Source organism: Onychostoma macrolepis, chromosome 17, assembly GCF_012432095.1.
Source record: "Onychostoma macrolepis isolate SWU-2019 chromosome 17, ASM1243209v1, whole genome shotgun sequence".
NCBI classification, from domain to species: Eukaryota; Metazoa; Chordata; class Actinopteri; order Cypriniformes; family Cyprinidae; genus Onychostoma; species Onychostoma macrolepis.
The window spans coordinates 24,297,204-24,314,907 of record NC_081171.1 but is presented as its reverse complement, the minus strand read 5'-3'; the positions used below and the strand labels follow the sequence as shown (position 1 = coordinate 24,314,907).

Here is a 17,704-nt window from a genome sequence, read left to right as displayed (position 1 = left end):
GAGTCCTCGTGCGCATTATGAGTGGCTGTCGGCTCGTGTGAAAGCAGCATCTCTGTTTGTCTGCTTTTAAGGCTAATGATGGTGTTTACAAACACGCTCGTGACTGCGCACTCTCTCGCGCGCCGCTCCACGCGCGGTGTGTTCACGAACATCCGCTCTGCGCAGCTTCTACACAGCCCTTCCACGCAGCTGCAGGAACGTGTTATTTTCACTATAGACTGGAAGAATTTCTGTAAGAACAGTAAAATCGCATTATTTATGGTAAGTAGGCTTAAATTACATGTTGTGATGTATTTAGCTGATGATCTGAAGTCAAGGTTTTTAAGTCTTATATTAGTCTATTTCTTTAAGTCTGTGATCTAATTCGTTACCCTGTTTTTACATACAATAAACTGCTAACAACATGGCACAATATAATGTTATCCTGATAGGAGCTGAACTGCCAGAACTCTGCGATTTGTTCTCCTCTGCTTATATTTTTTAATTTGACATGGTTGATTTCCATACGTTTTTTTTATTTTTTTTATTCCCCCCCTCACAGTCCAATACATTTCCATTGGTGATTTTCAGTAGTAACACTTGTGGAGAAGCAAGTGGTGTCACTACTGCAATATACTTAATGATATGATAACGAAAATAGGCAAATGTAAGGAAATAACACAACGTTATAAGATGTAATAAAGTTCATAAACTGTATTCAGTTCTTTGGGCTGATGTTATTTGTGGATAATGAAGAATTCTCTAGAAGCCCCTCCGCCCCCTAAAGCTCGCTCGCACATCCACCCGCACGATTTCTTACATAAGGAATTTAGCTACTAGCTTTGTATTCTCATATACAGCTAAATTACAGATTTAGATATTATTATCATATTATATTATTGAAAAAATATTTTTCCCCAATAAAACCATAGATACTGTAACGTTTGTCGAGGCGGATACGCAGACGCTGCACTTGCGCAACAACGGCGCATAATTGACACACTTGAGTCCTAGCCGGCATGAGCCGGAAGTGTTCTGACGAACTACCCCCGGAGGAGGTTAGTAACTCATAAAATGATGATAATGAATAAATATTAACCGCTCCAGACTGTATCATATGACACATAACTTTGTTGTTTATGTGGTCGTGCAATTATTTTGTTACTATAAGCGGGAGCTTGCGTTATATGGAACTTTAATGCTGTGAGAGCCTCGATTGGCAGCATTAGCTAACACTTTACAGATCGCTTTTACGCAAATGACTAAATACATTACACGTTTAAATGTCTGTTAAATGTTTGTTTCTTCCCCCTAAAATGCCAGTCTTACTCAAAAATTCAAAATAAAGTAAAGGTACTTGTGAGTTGTCAGTTAAGGATTTGTGAGAGGTGTTAGCGTGACTTTCCAGCGCTCGCGCCCCCTCATGATCAGATGTTTGTGAACATGCAGCTGGTGTCTGCGGTGTGTTTGTCTGGTGATCGATAAGCTGAGGGCTCGCTGGTGTTTTCAGGGGATGGAGGTGGACTGTCAGCCGGAGGACCTGTCGAAGTGTTCGTATGAGGAGCGCTGTGTGGAGCTGGGGGAGGTGAAGGACATGAGGCTGGAGGCTGAGGCTGTGGTCAACGATGTGCTCTTCGCGGTCTCAGACATGCACGTCTCTCACAGTCTCACCAGCGGACTGGATGTGGCCTACATAAACGTGGAGACCAGAGAGGGAAACCGATACTGCTTAGAGCTCACCGAGGCAGGGTTAAGGGTGAGGGATGCTAAACATGTGAAGAATGTTTTCATTTTAATACTGACAGTTTGATGTTTTCCTGAGGATGAGGAAGGGGTCCACTTTGGATCTACGCCCCTTACGACCCCCTGGTGGTCTTCGGTCATTTTATCTAGAGCAGTGGTTCTCAAACCTGTCCTGGAGGGAGAGAGAGCAGGTGCAAATCCTGGCAGCGGCAGGTCGCAGCGCCACTTCCGGTGGCATCCCCAGAGAATTGCCACAGTTTTGAGATGGTCCTCACTGCAGAACACAAGATCCAGGGGGTGTGGTTGGATCTAGATCCAACTCCTCCCACCTTACATTTACCTAAACCTACCCGTCTCCACCCCCTGATCCCTAAACCCACCCATACCCACCCCTAAACCCACCCATACCCACCCCTAAACCTACCATTTCCACCCCCTGGATGTGGATCCAACTCCGTACCCTGGATCTTTGTTCTGCAGTGAGGGGCTACTGACGGTTTTTCCTCGCTGTTTTTGCTGTTTGCTCGGTAAAAACTACACTGTTCTCAGTGGTGTGCAGTGGTGTTTTTTTTTTTTTTTAAATGATGCAAAGTTCCCACAATTGTATTACTATTATTATTATTATTATTATACATTTTTATGTATCAGCTGTCAGAGTTCGTGGCAGGAGTCACGATCGTTTGTCGCCGTTTCTGCTGTAAACTACAGTTTAATTTTTAACTAAAAGATTTGATGATGCATACTACATACCAACAAGCAGATGAGCACCAAATTAAATCCCTACACAAAGCTCCAGAGGAACTGTTCACTTCTTTCCTGTTTGTGAAAAGATAGGACTGTGAGATGTTCTGGACAGAACTTGTGGATAAAAACAAGGGGGCTACTGTCGCCATATTTGATTAAGAATTTTTCATCCTTCAGGATCCAAGAGTTCACTGTGTACAGTTCAAAGGAAAAGATTAATAAAGAGTGAATAAAGATCCTTCAGGATCATAAATTAAAAAATCAGTTAATGATAAAAATACATAAAAATCAATAAAAACTTAAGTGTCTCAAAATGGTCTCATGATTATTTTAATATATATACTGTGTGTATATGTATATGTGTATATATATATATATATATATATATATATATATATATATATATATATATATATATATATATATATACACACATATACATACACAAACTCTGGCAGCTGATACATAAAATGTATAATAACAATAATAATAAATAACACACCTGTGGGAACTTTGCCTTAATATTTTAAAACACCATCGCTCGCCACTGAGAACAGTGTAGTTTTTACCGAGCAAACAGCAGAAACGTCGAGAAAAACCGTGGCAGCTGCCAGGAACGACCTGGGGATGCCACTACCAGGGAGAGCGCCAGCCCCTGCTCTGCACATTTTGTATGTCTCCCTAATCAGACACACCCAATTTAGTTCTTGCAGTCTCTACTAAGGAGCTGATGAGTGGAATCAGGTGTGTTAGATAAGGGAGACATACAAAAGGTGCAGGGTTAGAGATGCCTCCAGGACAGGTTTGGGAACCACTGATTTTATTTTATTTTTTTCCAATGAATGATAAGAAAATTTGTGTATGTCTATGCACTCTCAGAAATAAAGGTGCAAAAGCTGTCACTGGGGCGGTACCTTTTCAAAAGGTACACTTTTGTACCTATTAGGTTCAAATATGTACCTTTAAGGTACCAAAATGGACCCTTTATGTACAGACATGTGCCTTTTGAAAAGGTACCTCCCCAGTGACAGCTTTTGTACCTTTATTTCTGAGAGTGTGCTTCTAACTCTCCGGTGGTCATTTTCTACCGAAATATTTTGTTTTCACTTTATCAGAATTGTATGGAACTCTGTGACTTTTGTGGCACTTGCTATATGGAAATGAGAAATGATTAGAAAAAGCTAAATGGTCTTTAAAAAAAGTGTTACAGTTCATGGTCATAATTGACCACCATAGGTAATAAATGGGAAATATGGCATATACATATAATTTTTTTGGGGTGCAGTCTGCAAACTAGCTGTGATGTCTAAATATGTACTGTATACAGGTGCATCTCAATAAATTAGAATGTCGTGGAAAAGTTCATTTATTTCAGTAATTCAACTCAAATTGTGAAACTCGTGTATTAAATAAATTCAATGCACAGACTGAAGTAGTTTAAGTCTTTGGTTCTTTTAATTGTGATGATTTTGGCTCACATTTAACAAAAACCCACCAATTCACTATCTCAACAAATTAGAATACTTCATAAGACCAATAAAAAAAACATTTTTAGTGAATTGTTGGCCTTCTGGAAAGTATGTTAATTTACTGTATATGTACTCAATACTTGGTAGGGGCTCCTTTTGCTTTAATTACTGCCTCAATTCGGCGTGGCATGGAGCTGATCAGTTTGTGGCACTGCTGAGGTGGTATGGAAGCCCAGGTTTCTTTGACAGTGGCCTTCAGCTCATCTGCATTTTTTGGTCTCTTGTTTCTCATTTTCCTCTTGACAATACCCCATAGATTCTCTATGGGGTTCAGGTCTGGTGAGTTTGCTGGCCAGTCAAGCACACCAACACCATGGTCATTTAACCAACTTTTGGTGCTTTTGGCAGTGTGGGCAGGTGCCAAATCCTGCTGGAAAATGAAATCAGCATCTTTAAAAAGCTGGTCAGCAGAAGGAAGCATGAAGTGCTCCAAAATTTCTTGGTAAGCGGGTGCAGTGACTTTGGTTTTCAAAAAACACAATGGACCAACACCAGCAGATGACATTGCACCCCAAATCATCACAGACTGTGGAAACTTAACACTGGACTTCAAGCAACTTGGGCTATGAGCTTCTCCACCCTTCCTCCAGACTCTAGGACCTTGGTTTCCAAATGAAATACAAAACTTGCTCTCATCTGAAGAGAGGACTTTGGACCACTGGGCAACAGTCCAGTTCTTCTTCTCCTTAGCCCAGGTAAGACGCCTCTGATGTTATCTGTGGTTCAGGAGTGGCTTAACAAGAGGAATACGACAACTGAAGCCAAATTCCTTGACACGTCTGTGTGTGGTGGCTCTTGATGCCTTGACCCCAGCCTCAGTCCATACCTTGTGAAGTTAACCCAAATTCTTGAATCGATTTTGCTTGACAATCCTCATAAGACTGCGGTTCTCTCGGTTGGTTGTGCATCTTTTTCTTCCACACTTTTTCCTTCCACTCAACTTTCTGTTAACATGCTTGGATACAGCACTCTGTGAACGGCCAGCTTCTTTGGCAATGAATGTTTGTGGCTTACCCTCCTTGTGAAGGGTGTCAGTCTTCCCCATGATTGTGTAGCCTAGTGAAGCAAACTGAGAGACCATTTTGAAGGCTCAGGAAACCTTTGCAGGTGTTTTGAGTTGATTAGCTGATTGGCATGTCACCATATTCTAATTTGTTGAGATAGTGAATTGGTGGTTTTTTGTTAAATGTGAGCCAAAATCATCACAATTAAAAGAACCAAAGACTTAAACTACTTCAGTCTGTGTGCACTGAATTTATTTAATACACGAGTTTCACAATTTGAGTTGAATCACTGAAATAAATGAACTTTTCCAAGACATTCTAATTTATTGAGATGCACCTTTATATACAAATGTATTGTCTAAATATATATTAATCAATGTTGAATATTGTTGAAATTCGGAAATAATTTTGATACCTGAGTTTCCGAGTTGGGCGGGTCATAAACTTTAAACATGGTGGAGGGGACAACCATTGCTGCTGTAAATGCTGTTCTCACAACAATTACATCCCTTTGTCTTGTCGCTAAAGTAGTGTATTTATAGGCTAGATATGAACGATCGTTCGAAGCATATTGTATGTTTTATAAGCAGTGAAATAAGCCATAGGAAATGAATGGGAAATACAAAACATACTAAAATACAGAGCAACTTTTGGCAGTACAGTCTACAAAGCATTCATAATTTATTCAGAGATCGCCATGAAAATAGCCTTGATGCTGGCATGGCGTTAAAAAGTGAATAAATAAATAAATGTGTTTGAAAATACTCTGAAAATTAGCAACTAGAGAATACACAGCCCTATATTTATAGTTATATTGATATGGCTATTATTGAGATATCTAGTGGGTACATCATGGTAGTAGTACATTGATTTTCTTTATTTCTCCCACCAGATGGCACCAATCTGCCTTCCATGCCTTGGATTTTAATCAGTTATCAGTTTTAAATCAGATAGAAGAAAGTGGTACATAATTTAGAGGTGAATATAGTGTAGTACCATGAAATCCCTTTAAAATACACAATATTAATGACTAAATATTATTGAAATATATAACATACCAACATTCATTTCTTTGGTCTGTTTTGACCGCTGAGGATCACAAGTGTGATCTCTAAGTGAGGAATACCAGAGGAATCTGTGCAATGTTTCTGACGTTTCTGTTTGTTATCTTTTAGGTGGTGGGACACTGCTTCGATCAGGTGGATGAGGGCTTGAGCTCCCAGTATCATGAGACTGTTTACTCACTGCTGGATTCTCTCAGCCCTGGATACAGAGAAGCATTTGGAAATGCTCTTCTACAGAGACTGGAGAGGCTCAAACAAAACGGACAGTGAGAGCTTCAGTACCATTCAGAATATCTTTGCTCGCTAACAGTTCATCCAAGTCCTGTGCCGCTCTCAGCTTAAGCATCAGTGGTACCTTTTTCAGTTTTTAGCCTGTGATATGTTTTAACAGACCTTCTTGGTGTTGATTTGACAAACTCGCCTGTAATGTTTTAAAGTGTTTTACTATTATTTGGAGAGGTATCATTGCTGTGACACCAATGGGCCCAGATGAATGCTCATTTTTTTTTATTTAACATTTATGCAAATGAAATAGCAGTGCTGTTTTGAGGACTATGGGAAAATGTTTGAACTAAAGGTTTTTGTGATAACACACTAGTGCTATGATTTTGGATGAACTGGGTCCTGCAAAATATGAGTTTTAGAGCTCCATACTGTACTTCCACCAACTGTACAGCATGGCTCTTTAAAGTATTAACATTAAAAACATATCAGATGCCTTACTACTTTCATCCAAATTTCTTTTGTTCCAATTTCAGTTTAACTTGTCCACAAGATAGTTGTTATTTAGAAATCCTGAAACATTCAGTATCTTCTCTTCCTTTTGTTTGCTACAGATAATTTCTTATCAGACCCCCTTTTTGAATCTGTTGCTTCATCTGTCAAAATCAGCAGAAAGTATTGAAAAGCCAAAACATGGTGGTGATATCCACTTCCAGCCCCAAAAAGAAAATGGAAACATTTGTCAGTTTCTTAAACCTGTCTCAAGGATCAAAAATGGTGCATTTTAGCACTGAAACAGAAGCTTTATACTTTTATTTACGAAAGAGTTGAGCAGAATCTTCTCCCCCGTAGTTGCATTACATAACAGCAGCATGTTTGTGTGAATGTCAATGCTCGACTTATTGTTGTAAAGAAAATGACATTTATTATGGTAATTAATGATAGTTCTATATCGGCAACAGCAAGCATATCACGTAATATGTATTGTCCAGTATTGGTGTTTTTAAAATATGTTTTAAATAATGACTTTTGATGTTTTCAGGAAGAAAGATTTTATGTTATGTAGAATCCTTGATTGACTGATCAAAACAAAATGCTTGATCTTGCACAGAATTGCACTAAATGAGAGAAAGCAGTCATTTTCTGACTTTGTTTGAAAGGGCTGCGTAAAGATATGCTACAAAGTTACATTCCATTTCATTTCAGTTTAAAACAGAAGGAAGAGATTCATTTAAAAAATGCGTACAGGAAGTTGTGGTGTGATGGGTTTCTACCTCATGTTGGGTTTTTATTTTGACCTCTTCAGCATGCCTGTGAAATTGATGTGTGTTTCCAGCTGGATTGGGATAAGGCAGGTGATAATATGCTGTTTTGTGATTATAGGGTCAATGAACAGAATTGGTCCTCTGGTTTTAGCAAATTCCTGTAAAACACAATACACTCCATATCTGTCCCAAACAAACCTAATAATTTACAGAATATTGCTTAGATAACCAAGATGGAAAACAAGAGAGCGTTTAAATGTACATGGCACAAATAACTTCTGTACCTGAGGGAATGTTGCTTGCTTTGGTTTCCTTGTAATAAAAAGCACACATTCAAATGTTATTTTGGTTTCATGATTCAGTTTTGTAGCCAGTAGTCATATTTTGTAGGAGCTATAGAAATCATTTAAAGACAGTCACTTATGGCTACAGTTTTGTCATAAAAATTTATATATTACATGGTAAAACACAACTGTAACCCTCCTAGTAACCACCTGCCCTCAAACATGACAGGTGACCTCTCAAAAGGAATATAAAACTGAACTGAAACTAAAACAGGAAGAAACAGTGGACAGTTTCAAGACCTTTAATAAACAACATAAAAAAAAAAACCTTTGTACAGACAAAACTTTCTTGTAATCACAACTTTGCATATTTACATAATGAATATACTTTAACGAACTTAATTTTCTAGATTTAAAAAAAAAAAAAAAGTATACTTTAAGAAATCTCTTGACTCAAGGCTGCATTTATTTGATCAAAAATACAGTAAAAGTAGTCATTTGTGAAATAGTATTACAATTTAAAATAACATTTCTATTTTAATATATTATAAAATATAATTTATGTGGTGGCAAAGCTGAATGATAAAATAGAAATTATTTGTAACAGTATAAGTCTTTACTATCACTTTATAGTAATTAAAAAAACAAAACAACCTTATCAGTGCTGTATACCCTTATTTTAAATAAATGCTGTTCTTTTTAACCGGTATCCAAAAAAAAAATGTTAAGCAGCTGTTTCTAGCACTGAGAATTTCTGAAGGATCATGTGACACTAAAGACTGGAGTAATGGCTGATGAAAATACAGCTTTGCCACCACAGGAATAAATTTTACTCTAAAGTAGTAAGAAAAAGGAAAATTAATATTTTGCTATATTTACTGTATTTTTAAACAAATAACTGCAGACTTGAGCGTAAGAGCAATTAAAAAAAATCATAAAGGATTCCAGTTGTTTTCTAAAAGTTGTAGTGCGCCAGTAGGAATATTTGAATTCTGATTTTACATCCTGGATAAAACCCTTAAACAAGAATAACAAAAATCATTGTTCACCTTAAAAAAGTAGTTTATTTCATTAAGACAGTAATATACATAGTTACATGTCAAATGTGGCCTTTTGCTTGTGGCCACATTTACAGATCTCTTAAGAAAATATGCTCATTTTAAGATGCATTCTTTATTAAATATGCAAATTTAAAAATGCAAGTAAAAAGTTTACAACCAATTGTTTAAAGAAACTTTGATTAGACGCATCAGAACACAGTTTAGCCACAAAGCAGTTAGTGCACACTTGATTTAATCACCAGCTCTGACCACCGCTTGCTCGTCAGAGTCTCGTTCTGGTGAATCATTAATACAATTTTAGAAACAAACCAGGATTAGGCAACTTCTGTAGAGTGGCACTCTGTGCATAGTTAAACACCATACATTAAAATGACAAGTGTGTTATGGTTAGAAAAAAAGTAGTAGAATAAGTCATAAAATCTGCATCTACCAATATTAGATCTAAAAGGTCCATAGAAAAAAAAAAGTGTTTAGGCACACATCCAGATTCCTCGGTTCTTAATTGTATCCCTTTGTAAGCATTTTGGCTTCACTGTTGGCCTTCAGTTCACAATCTGAACAGGGAACTTGATGCAAAACAAGTCTTTGCTGGGGTCATCTCTTAATTCCCATTCCACAACCAGTTTTATCTAATAAAGTTAAAAAAAATAAGGAAGTGAATGAATGCAACATCACAGCATTGTTAGAACTGGAAAGTAGATGAAGTTAATACTTACTGCTGGATACTCATTCTTGACAGGCAACTGGTTGACGTAGCTATAAGTTTTTTGTGGCACAATAGGACACTGAATTCCAGACTTGCACCCATCTGATTGAGGAATAGGGAAGGGGACGGGGACGCCAGCCACCACTCCGTGGACCACAGCTGTACTGGTCTGACTGGCAACACCTATGGGAAATATAAACAAGTTGTTGATTTCCTACTTTTTAGATCTGGTTTATTTGAGCGGTCACTAGATGCGAAAAGCAACTCACTACTGGTGAAGGTTACATTGACTGTATAGGACTGTCCCTTGCGAAGCTGGCATGGCTGTGATGGGCAGGGCTGGATGTCAACCACAGAAACTTTTCCTTCTACTGAGCCTGTAAGGAAAAGAAAGCTTGGAACTAAGACAATGCAAATTATACGAATTGTTAAATATAAGAACTTCATTAGCAAAGTACTTACCACAGTCGGCAAATTTCACATGCTCTGCATTAGTGTAAGCAAGAAAAGAAAATAAAACAACGCCGAGCACACGGTAGTCCATGGTTCAATTGAGTCCTGTAGAGAACAAACACACGATGTTATTGACAAGAGTACAATCACATGACAGTGAATCTCTGTACACTCACTTGTCAAGACGTTACCTTTAATAATTAACACACACAAAACATAGGAAACAGCAATACAGTGGAAAAGTTTATAAAAACAAATTAAATTAAAATGTGCTTGCTTACCAGCCCTTCCTTCAGCCCCTTGTTTTCACACCTTACTTCCTTGTCACAAGATCAGAGTGACTGCTCTCCAATCAAATACTGTCTGTGTGGGCGTCCTCGTGACGCAACCGCAGTGTCGGCGAATAGCAATGACTCATTGAAATTATTGGAAACCAGGAGGACAGTCTGTTGCCAGATATATCAATACCCCGCTATTATTCTCGCTCAGAGATTGAAAAGAGAAGTAAAACTCTCAATTTAGAAAACGCGTGTCCCTCTACTTTTCAGCAGAGTTAAATCAAATGTAAATATGAACAAATCATAATTTGCAAATTTGCATTATATAGGGTGAAAACAATTTAAAAGTTATAGTTTTGTTTTAAAACATTTAATTGTGCTTAAGAGATTACATTTACATTTAGTCATTTAGCAGATGCTTTTATCCAAAGCGACTTACAAATGATGACAATGGAAGCTATCAAAAGAGCAATAATATGTAAGTGCTATAACAAGTCTAAGTTAGCTTAACGCAGTACACGTAGCAAGTTTTTTTTACATTTGTAACTAAATCTGCATGTTTCCATGCCTCAAAGAGAGATCCTGCAACCAATATAAAATGTTTAGTGTGAATACGGATTTTATGTACAATTTAATTCAACTGTTTTTTATTTGTCTGGGATACATTGGAAATATCTGGCATCTGTGAGGCTTGATTGAGCAAAATTTGATATTTGAGTCATAATTAATATTACGCACATCAGCTTATTTTTTCTATATAAATAAGATTTTACCACAGCAGACACTTTTTACAGAATAAAATTACACATTTGTAGAAAATGTTATTGCACATTAAGCCTGCATAGATTTCATTTTTGTAAAAATTAAATTGCATTTGTGACTTAAAACTGAAAAATCCTGACTGTCATCCTTTTTTTTTTCAGAAAAGTAACCATTAGAAAGGTAAACCATTAGCATTTATATTCGTTTTAACCTCAAATTAATAAGTAGCCGATTTATTTTCAGAATTAGCAGACAGAAATCGTTTTGAAAATAAAAGGGTTAAACCACTGAATCTGGCAACCCTTACTCTAGATAACTTCGTTTTGCGCATGCGCAGTACTATCCGGGTTATTGAAGATGTCTTTCGCAAGAAGACTGCTCATAAGCGCCCCTAAAAGAGCGTCGTTTCACCTTTTTAAGTATGCACAATTTAGCGAAATGGCAATAATACATTCAGAATGTATTGTCTAATATAATACGAGTTTGTTTGGTACTTTATCTTCAAGTAATAGCTAATGCACGTAGCTTAGCTAGCTAGCTTGAGAACAGACGCGATAGTGAGCTAACAGCACAGATGATATGATTTGATAACTTAAACTAGCATTTACGCATGTTGACAAATTATCGTCATATTTGCATTAAAACATTTAAGTAAAATTGCTCGTTTGTTATAAGTTGCTTACAAACTTATCCGTTCTGTTAAATAATGGCAAAGCTTTTTAATCTGTTTTATTGTTGTTGTTTTTATATAATACAATCCTATTGTTATGATGTGCATATTAGCCGTGCGTTATTGTGCTCAAGGGCATTGTGTGTGTTTGTTGTTGTCCAGAGTTGAGACCCTCAGAACATGTTCAGCTCCTGTCGCCTCCGCCGCGCGCTACAGCAGCGCCTCCTCCACCAAAGAAGAGCTCCAGAGGCCCTCCAGCAGTCTAACGTTAGCTGAGAACATCACTCTCAGTGAATCCTGTGTCAAGGTTTGATGATCTCACCTGCACTTCATCTTAGATACTTTAGCCATCACATTTTTTGGGAGTAACAGATAACCCAATCATAGTCAGTGATGGGAATAACGGCGTTATAAATAAACGGCGTTACTAACGGCGTTATTTTTTTCAGTAACGAGTAATCAAACGAATTACTGTTTCCCCCGTTACAACGCCGTTACCGTTACTGACAATAAAATGTGGCATTACTATATTATATTATTAGAATTAAATTTTTCAGTTCATCTGAATGGATGCGCAGTGTAGCTGTATTTGACGTACCATAAACTCTAGTGTGAAGCGCACGACTCGCCGTCGCTTTCTCTCACAAACACGCACATAAAGAAAGATGCAGAGCAAGAGAGTCTTTCATAACATGCAGAATTGATGCGCTACATGTAAACGATATTCTTTGTTGTATTTTCCTGTCAAAATAACGGAGTTCCTTTGGAATTCTTCAGCTTTTAAGAACTGCCGGGTTCTCTGGTAGTGGGCGGGACTTATGCTCAAACGATTATCTCATTATCTTATCTCATTGGCTGGCGCTCACCTATTATCATCCCGGTTTTGATTTCAGCAAATCAATTCGAGCGAACGCAGACAACGTGATTAATATTCTTGAACCCAGCAGCTCATTAATCCTTAGTGCGTTTTATATTGATGACAAATATGCATTCATACTTGGTTATTCTAATTACTAAAGTTCTATCATCATATAATATAAAATTATCATAATATTATATTATAATGCTTGACTGACTGATACTAAGTGTCAGTAGATAAATAGTGTAGTTTAATGTACAATGTTTTATAATAATAATTTATTCTTTTTAGTGTCCATTTCATTAATTTAACATATTTAATATTGGGGGCATCCAAAGTTATTTGACATTTAAACATTTTTTAAAAAGTAACGCAATAATTGCTTTCCCTGGTAATTAGTTACTTTTATAATGATGTAACTCAGTTACTATTTGTGAGAAGTTACGGAACTGTTGGGACGTTTTTTAAATTTGAATAAAATGAAAACTAAAAGAATTTCAAATCACATGAGCCAATATTTTATTCACAGTAGAACATAGATAACATATCAAATGTTTAAACTGAGAAATTTTACAATTTTATGCACAAAATGAGCTCATTTCAAATTTGATGCCTGCTACAGGTCTCAAATAGTTGGGACGGGGGTGTAGCATCTCCTCTTCTTTTCAGAACAGTTTGAAGACATGTCTGGGCATCGAGGTTATGAGTTTCTGGAGTTTTGGTGTTGGAATTTGGTCCCATTCTTGCCTGATATAGGTTTCCAACTGCTGAAGAGTTCGTGGTCATCTTTGACATATTTCTCGTTTAATGATGCACCAAATGTTCTCTATAGGTGAAAGATCTGGACTGCAGGCAGGCCAATTCAGCACCCGGACTCTTCTACTACAAAGCCATGCTGTTGTAATAGCTGCAGTGTGTGGTTTTGCATTGTCCTGCTGAAATAGACGTCGTCTGGAGGGGAGCATATGTTGCTCTGAAACCTTTATATACATTTCAGCATTCATAGTGCCTTCCAAAACATGCAAGCTGCCCATACCGTATGCACATATGCACCCCCATACCATCAGAGATGCTGGCTTTTGAACTGAACGCTGATAACACGAAGGTCTCCCTCCTCTTTAGCCCGGAGGACACGTCGTCTGTGATTTCCAACAAGAATGTCAAATATGGACTCATTTGACCATAGACCGCTTTTCCACTTTGAAACAGTCCATTTTAAATGAGCCTTGTCCCACAGGACACTACGGCGCTTCTGGACCATGTTCACATATGGCTTCCTTTTTGCATGATAGAGCTTTAGTTGGCATCTGCAGATGGCACGGCGGATTGTGTTTACCGACAGTGGTTTCTGGAAGTATTCCTGGGCCCATTTAGTAATGTCAATGACAGAATCATGCCGATGAATGATGCAGTGTCGTCTGAGGACCTGAAGACCACAGTCATCCAACAAAGGTCTTCGGCCTTGTCCCTTACGGACAGAGATTTCTCCAGTTTCGCTGAATCTTTTGATGATGTAATGCACTGTAGATGATAAGATTTGCAAAGCCTTTGCAATTTGACGTTGAGGAACGTTGTTTTTAAAGTATTCCACAATCTTTTTACGCACACTTTCACAGATTGGAGAGCCTCTGCCCATCTTTACTTCTGAGAGACTCTGCCTCTCTAAGACATCCCTTTTATAGCTAATCATGTTACAGACCTGATGGCAATTAACTTAATTAGTTGCTAGATGTTCTCCCAGCTGAATCTTTTCAAAATTTCTTGCTTTTTCAGCCCTTGGTTGCCCTCGTGCCAACTTTTTTGAGACCTGTAGCAGGCATCAAATTTGAAATGAGCTCATTTAGTGGATAAAAGTGTAAAATTTCTCCATTTAAACATTTGTTATTTTATTGCTATGTTCTATTGGGAATACAATATTGGCTCATGTGATTTGAAAGTCTTTTAGTTTTCATTTTATTCAAATTTAAAAAATGTCCCAACATTTCCGAAATTCGGGTTGTAGACATGGACAACAATGAACAATCAAATTAAAATGCTGATTATTATTCCTGCAGAGGCTCGCTGAGATTATGGAAAAGGGAGAGTTTCTGAGGATAGCAGTGGAGGGAGGCGGATGTTCAGGATTCCAGTATAAATTCTCCCTGGATACTGCAAAAAACGAAGACGACAGGTAATTACTAAAAGGGCTTTTAAAAAAAAAGGTCAATATTAATTATTAATCATTAAGGTCAATTTTGAGTTCTTTTCCAACATGGAGTCAGTCAAAGATGCTTAATGTTTTTCATCAACCTCAGGAGTCAATATCCTGTTATGTTTTACATGTATTTTTTTATATGTTTTGCAGCAATGTTAGTAATTGTTAAGACATGACTCTGATAACAGTTTAAACCCATGAACATTTCTAATGTTTCTCTGTCCAAAGGGATCAGGTTTGTGCTAGGGGTCGACCAATTATCGGTGCAGATATTAAACATTTTTATGGTTATCTATATCGGTCATTTTCAAAACCGATTTGCCGATAAAATCATTTAAAAGCATTTAAAGAAAGTTTCTGTCAGGGCCCTTGTCATTATTAATTTTGACATTAATTTTCAGTTTTACAACCGACATATATATATATATATATATATATCGGTTCAAAATATTGATTATCGGCCTACTTGATCTGTAATAATCGGTATCAGCATTGGCCCAGAAAAACACATATCGGTCGACCCCTAGTTTGCACCTTTATTGCCAAATCTAAAGTCTCAGTGTTCATACCACAGAATTCCAATAAACGTACTTGGTAATCAGTGATGTGATAATGCATTTTGTTGACCTTTTGCTTTTATTTTGGTCTTGTTTTTTCCCAGAGTGTTTGAAAAGAATGGTGTTGGGATAATAGTTGACCAGGACAGTCTGGAGTTTGTGAAAGGATCCACCATTGACTTCAGTCGGGAGCTCATCCGTTCTTCCTTTCAGGTGTTGAAGAACCCACAGGCTGAACACGGCTGCTCATGCGGCTCGTCCTTCTCTGTCAAAATCTGACACCATCACAGCGTTATAGTTTATGAAGTTGTTAACGCATGCATAGCTATGTGCTTATTGAAGATCAGCCAAAAGCATGATAAGCTAACATTAGGGGTTCTGATATGTTAAATCTATTTATATGACCACAGATGACGCAATAGAAAAAAAAAAAAAAATCATACCCTGCAGCTGTTAGTGTGTTGTATATAAGGAAGATTGTAAATATATTTCTAATAAAGTTATAATATATGCCTGTAAAGATTATTGTTTTTTTGGGGGAATATTCTCAGGGTCATTTGCGTAGTTTATCATTATTCTGTTATTTCAATCACAGTGTTCAGAGGAATCATGTAAATATGAATAAGTCAGCATTTCTTAAGGTACAGCTCAGATTTAATGCAAGTAATGTGTTTTTATTATTAAATGATAGATTAATCACAGAATTGAATCCGGGTTCAAAAGAAGTTAAGTTAAAAAAATAATTTTGACTGTCCTCATTATGAGTACATTACTGTGTAAACTATATTTAGTGTTATAATTGATATGTCAGATTTGTATTAAGCCCAAAAGATAATTTAGAACGAGTGTGATTTCAATAAAAATCAGAAACTGCGAATATTCAATAACTGTGACAGTGTTTTACAAGAACGTGTCATATCTATATGTACATGTTTTTTATTAAATTTGGCTTTTAAGAAACATTTCACAAAAATATACAAAAGAATGTCTTTACAAATGATATTTACATTGATAACAAGAAAATCAAATATGAATTAAGCACATCTCTTGCAATCAGAATGATACTTAAGGAGAGAACGTTGCATTTCATATCATCAGTTCACTCCGAGTCTCGACAATCCAGCTGAGTAAAATCAAATGAAAATAAAAACACTACTAAAAAAATTCCTAATCAGAATGAATGTGATGTTGTAAAGGCTTCAGCAGCAAGATGAACAGTGATTTCAGATAAGACAGCATTGAAACAAACTCTTTTCATTCATTTTCTGAGGGACTGCATTACCATTTTTTCTTTTAAACTTCGATCTCAGACATGAAACAAAGCATACGGTTCATACCTACTTGCACAGACGCACAAACGGACATCTCAAGTTCACTAATCGAGCTAAAGTTGCTACATATGAGGTTAGGAGTGTCATCTACGGTTTAGGGAGATCACGTTCAAGATCGACATTAACAGACCACTGGACTACCACAGTGAGCAGGTCAAGTATACAGTGCATAGAATGCTTTGGCATGCTGACATCCTAGAATATAACGCCAGTGTTACATTCAGGGAGAAGGCCACAGGAGATCTAATAAACCTCAAAAAGAACCACCAAATCAAACCAACAGAAAACAATCAGGTTATAATATAAAACAAGACTCTCCAAAAGAAAAACACACCAAAATGAAAAAAAAAGGGTAGTTTAAGGCTAGTCGTACATAGCTTGCTACAAGTTCTTTTTCATTTGGAAGAAAATAAAAAAAAACTGATACAGACCGACTCCAAAATCAATTATGTTCTGCAACTTGTAGCTCAGGATTTGCTTCTTTTTTTTTCTTTTTTTAAAAACAAAACAAAAGGGCGGTAAACACACACATCTGATAGATCTTTTACTGTACGTTGAGTCATGTGACACCTAGACCCAATTATCATTCAGAAACAGTTAAGTTCAGGTATGGGTGACGGCTCATTAAGACGCATGCATCCGGTCACGGAGCAGACGGGTGGTGAAGACTCTGAAATCCACCGTCTGATGTTCCTCATTCCACGAGACGGTCCACTCGTGCTGTCACCTGGGCTTGTGATGGTTTTGAGGCAGAGGAGAGGAGACTGGATGCCCTCAGTGAGGAGCGTGAACACACCGCCATACAAACAGGCTGAAACACACAGAGAAAACATCACAAATATAACAACATCATTGTAGAAACATTTATAATACTCATTTTAGTGCAACTCCCAGTAATTTGTGGTTCTGATTGGTTAATGTCAGCAATCTGCAAGCATCTGTTTTATTAACCGTTGCTGCTTCACTTCTGTTTCTTCATAGAAAGTTTGGTGTCCATTT

At 37.2% G+C, this 17,704-nt stretch overlaps 4 protein-coding genes and 1 long non-coding RNA gene across 12 annotated transcripts in view; 2 read left to right on the top strand and 3 right to left on the bottom strand.

Moving 5' to 3' along the window:
- Positions 1–71: 71 nt before the first annotated feature.
- gskip (gsk3b interacting protein) lies at positions 72–7,893 on the top strand. 3 transcript variants are annotated; one of them, XM_058750224.1, is made up of 4 exons: positions 125–261; positions 912–1,037; positions 1,490–1,735; positions 6,175–7,893. In XM_058750224.1, exons 2-4 carry the CDS (start codon positions 999–1,001, stop codon positions 6,331–6,333), a joined length of 444 nt encoding a protein of 147 aa, XP_058606207.1. In that variant the 5' UTR covers positions 125–261; positions 912–998; the 3' UTR covers positions 6,334–7,893. The 3 variants fall into 3 exon arrangements, with proteins under 3 accessions (XP_058606205.1, XP_058606207.1, XP_058606206.1); XM_058750222.1 differs by lacking the exon at positions 912–1,037 and having other exon boundaries at positions 72–261; XM_058750223.1 differs by lacking the exons at positions 125–261; positions 912–1,037 and adding an exon at positions 1,163–1,182 and having other exon boundaries at positions 1,429–1,735.
- LOC131523671 (uncharacterized) lies at positions 1,529–2,822 on the bottom strand. Its single transcript, XR_009266830.1, has 3 exons — positions 2,147–2,822; positions 1,783–1,996; positions 1,529–1,668 (listed from the first exon to the last, which is right to left on the bottom strand). It is a non-coding gene; the product is annotated as an uncharacterized LOC131523671 (long non-coding RNA).
- Positions 7,894–8,878: 985 nt separating the features above from the next.
- On the bottom strand, positions 8,879–10,455 carry npc2.1 (NPC intracellular cholesterol transporter 2, tandem duplicate 1). The gene is made up of 5 exons (XM_058750230.1): positions 10,336–10,455; positions 10,064–10,159; positions 9,871–9,978; positions 9,612–9,784; positions 8,879–9,524 (listed from the first exon to the last, which is right to left on the bottom strand). The coding sequence occupies exons 2-5, from the start codon at positions 10,143–10,145 to the stop codon at positions 9,438–9,440; spliced, it is 450 nt and encodes a 149-aa protein (XP_058606213.1). The 5' UTR covers positions 10,146–10,159; positions 10,336–10,455; the 3' UTR covers positions 8,879–9,437.
- A 930-nt stretch (positions 10,456–11,385) lies between these two features.
- Positions 11,386–16,178, top strand: isca2 (iron-sulfur cluster assembly 2). The gene is made up of 4 exons (XM_058750228.1): positions 11,386–11,513; positions 11,927–12,071; positions 14,678–14,793; positions 15,479–16,178. The coding sequence occupies exons 1-4, from the start codon at positions 11,452–11,454 to the stop codon at positions 15,651–15,653; spliced, it is 498 nt and encodes a 165-aa protein (XP_058606211.1). The 5' UTR covers positions 11,386–11,451; the 3' UTR covers positions 15,654–16,178.
- Positions 16,179–16,285: 107 nt separating this feature from the next.
- Positions 16,286–17,704, bottom strand: part of eml5 (EMAP like 5) — an 87,676-nt gene continuing 86,257 nt past the window's right edge. For all 6 annotated transcript variants that reach the window (XM_058750195.1, XM_058750196.1, XM_058750197.1 and 3 more), the window contains one exon: positions 16,286–17,516. In XM_058750195.1, coding sequence (XP_058606178.1) covers positions 17,480–17,516 — 37 coding nt within the window. In that variant the 3' untranslated portion in view covers positions 16,286–17,479. The remainder of the gene's footprint in view (positions 17,517–17,704) is intronic.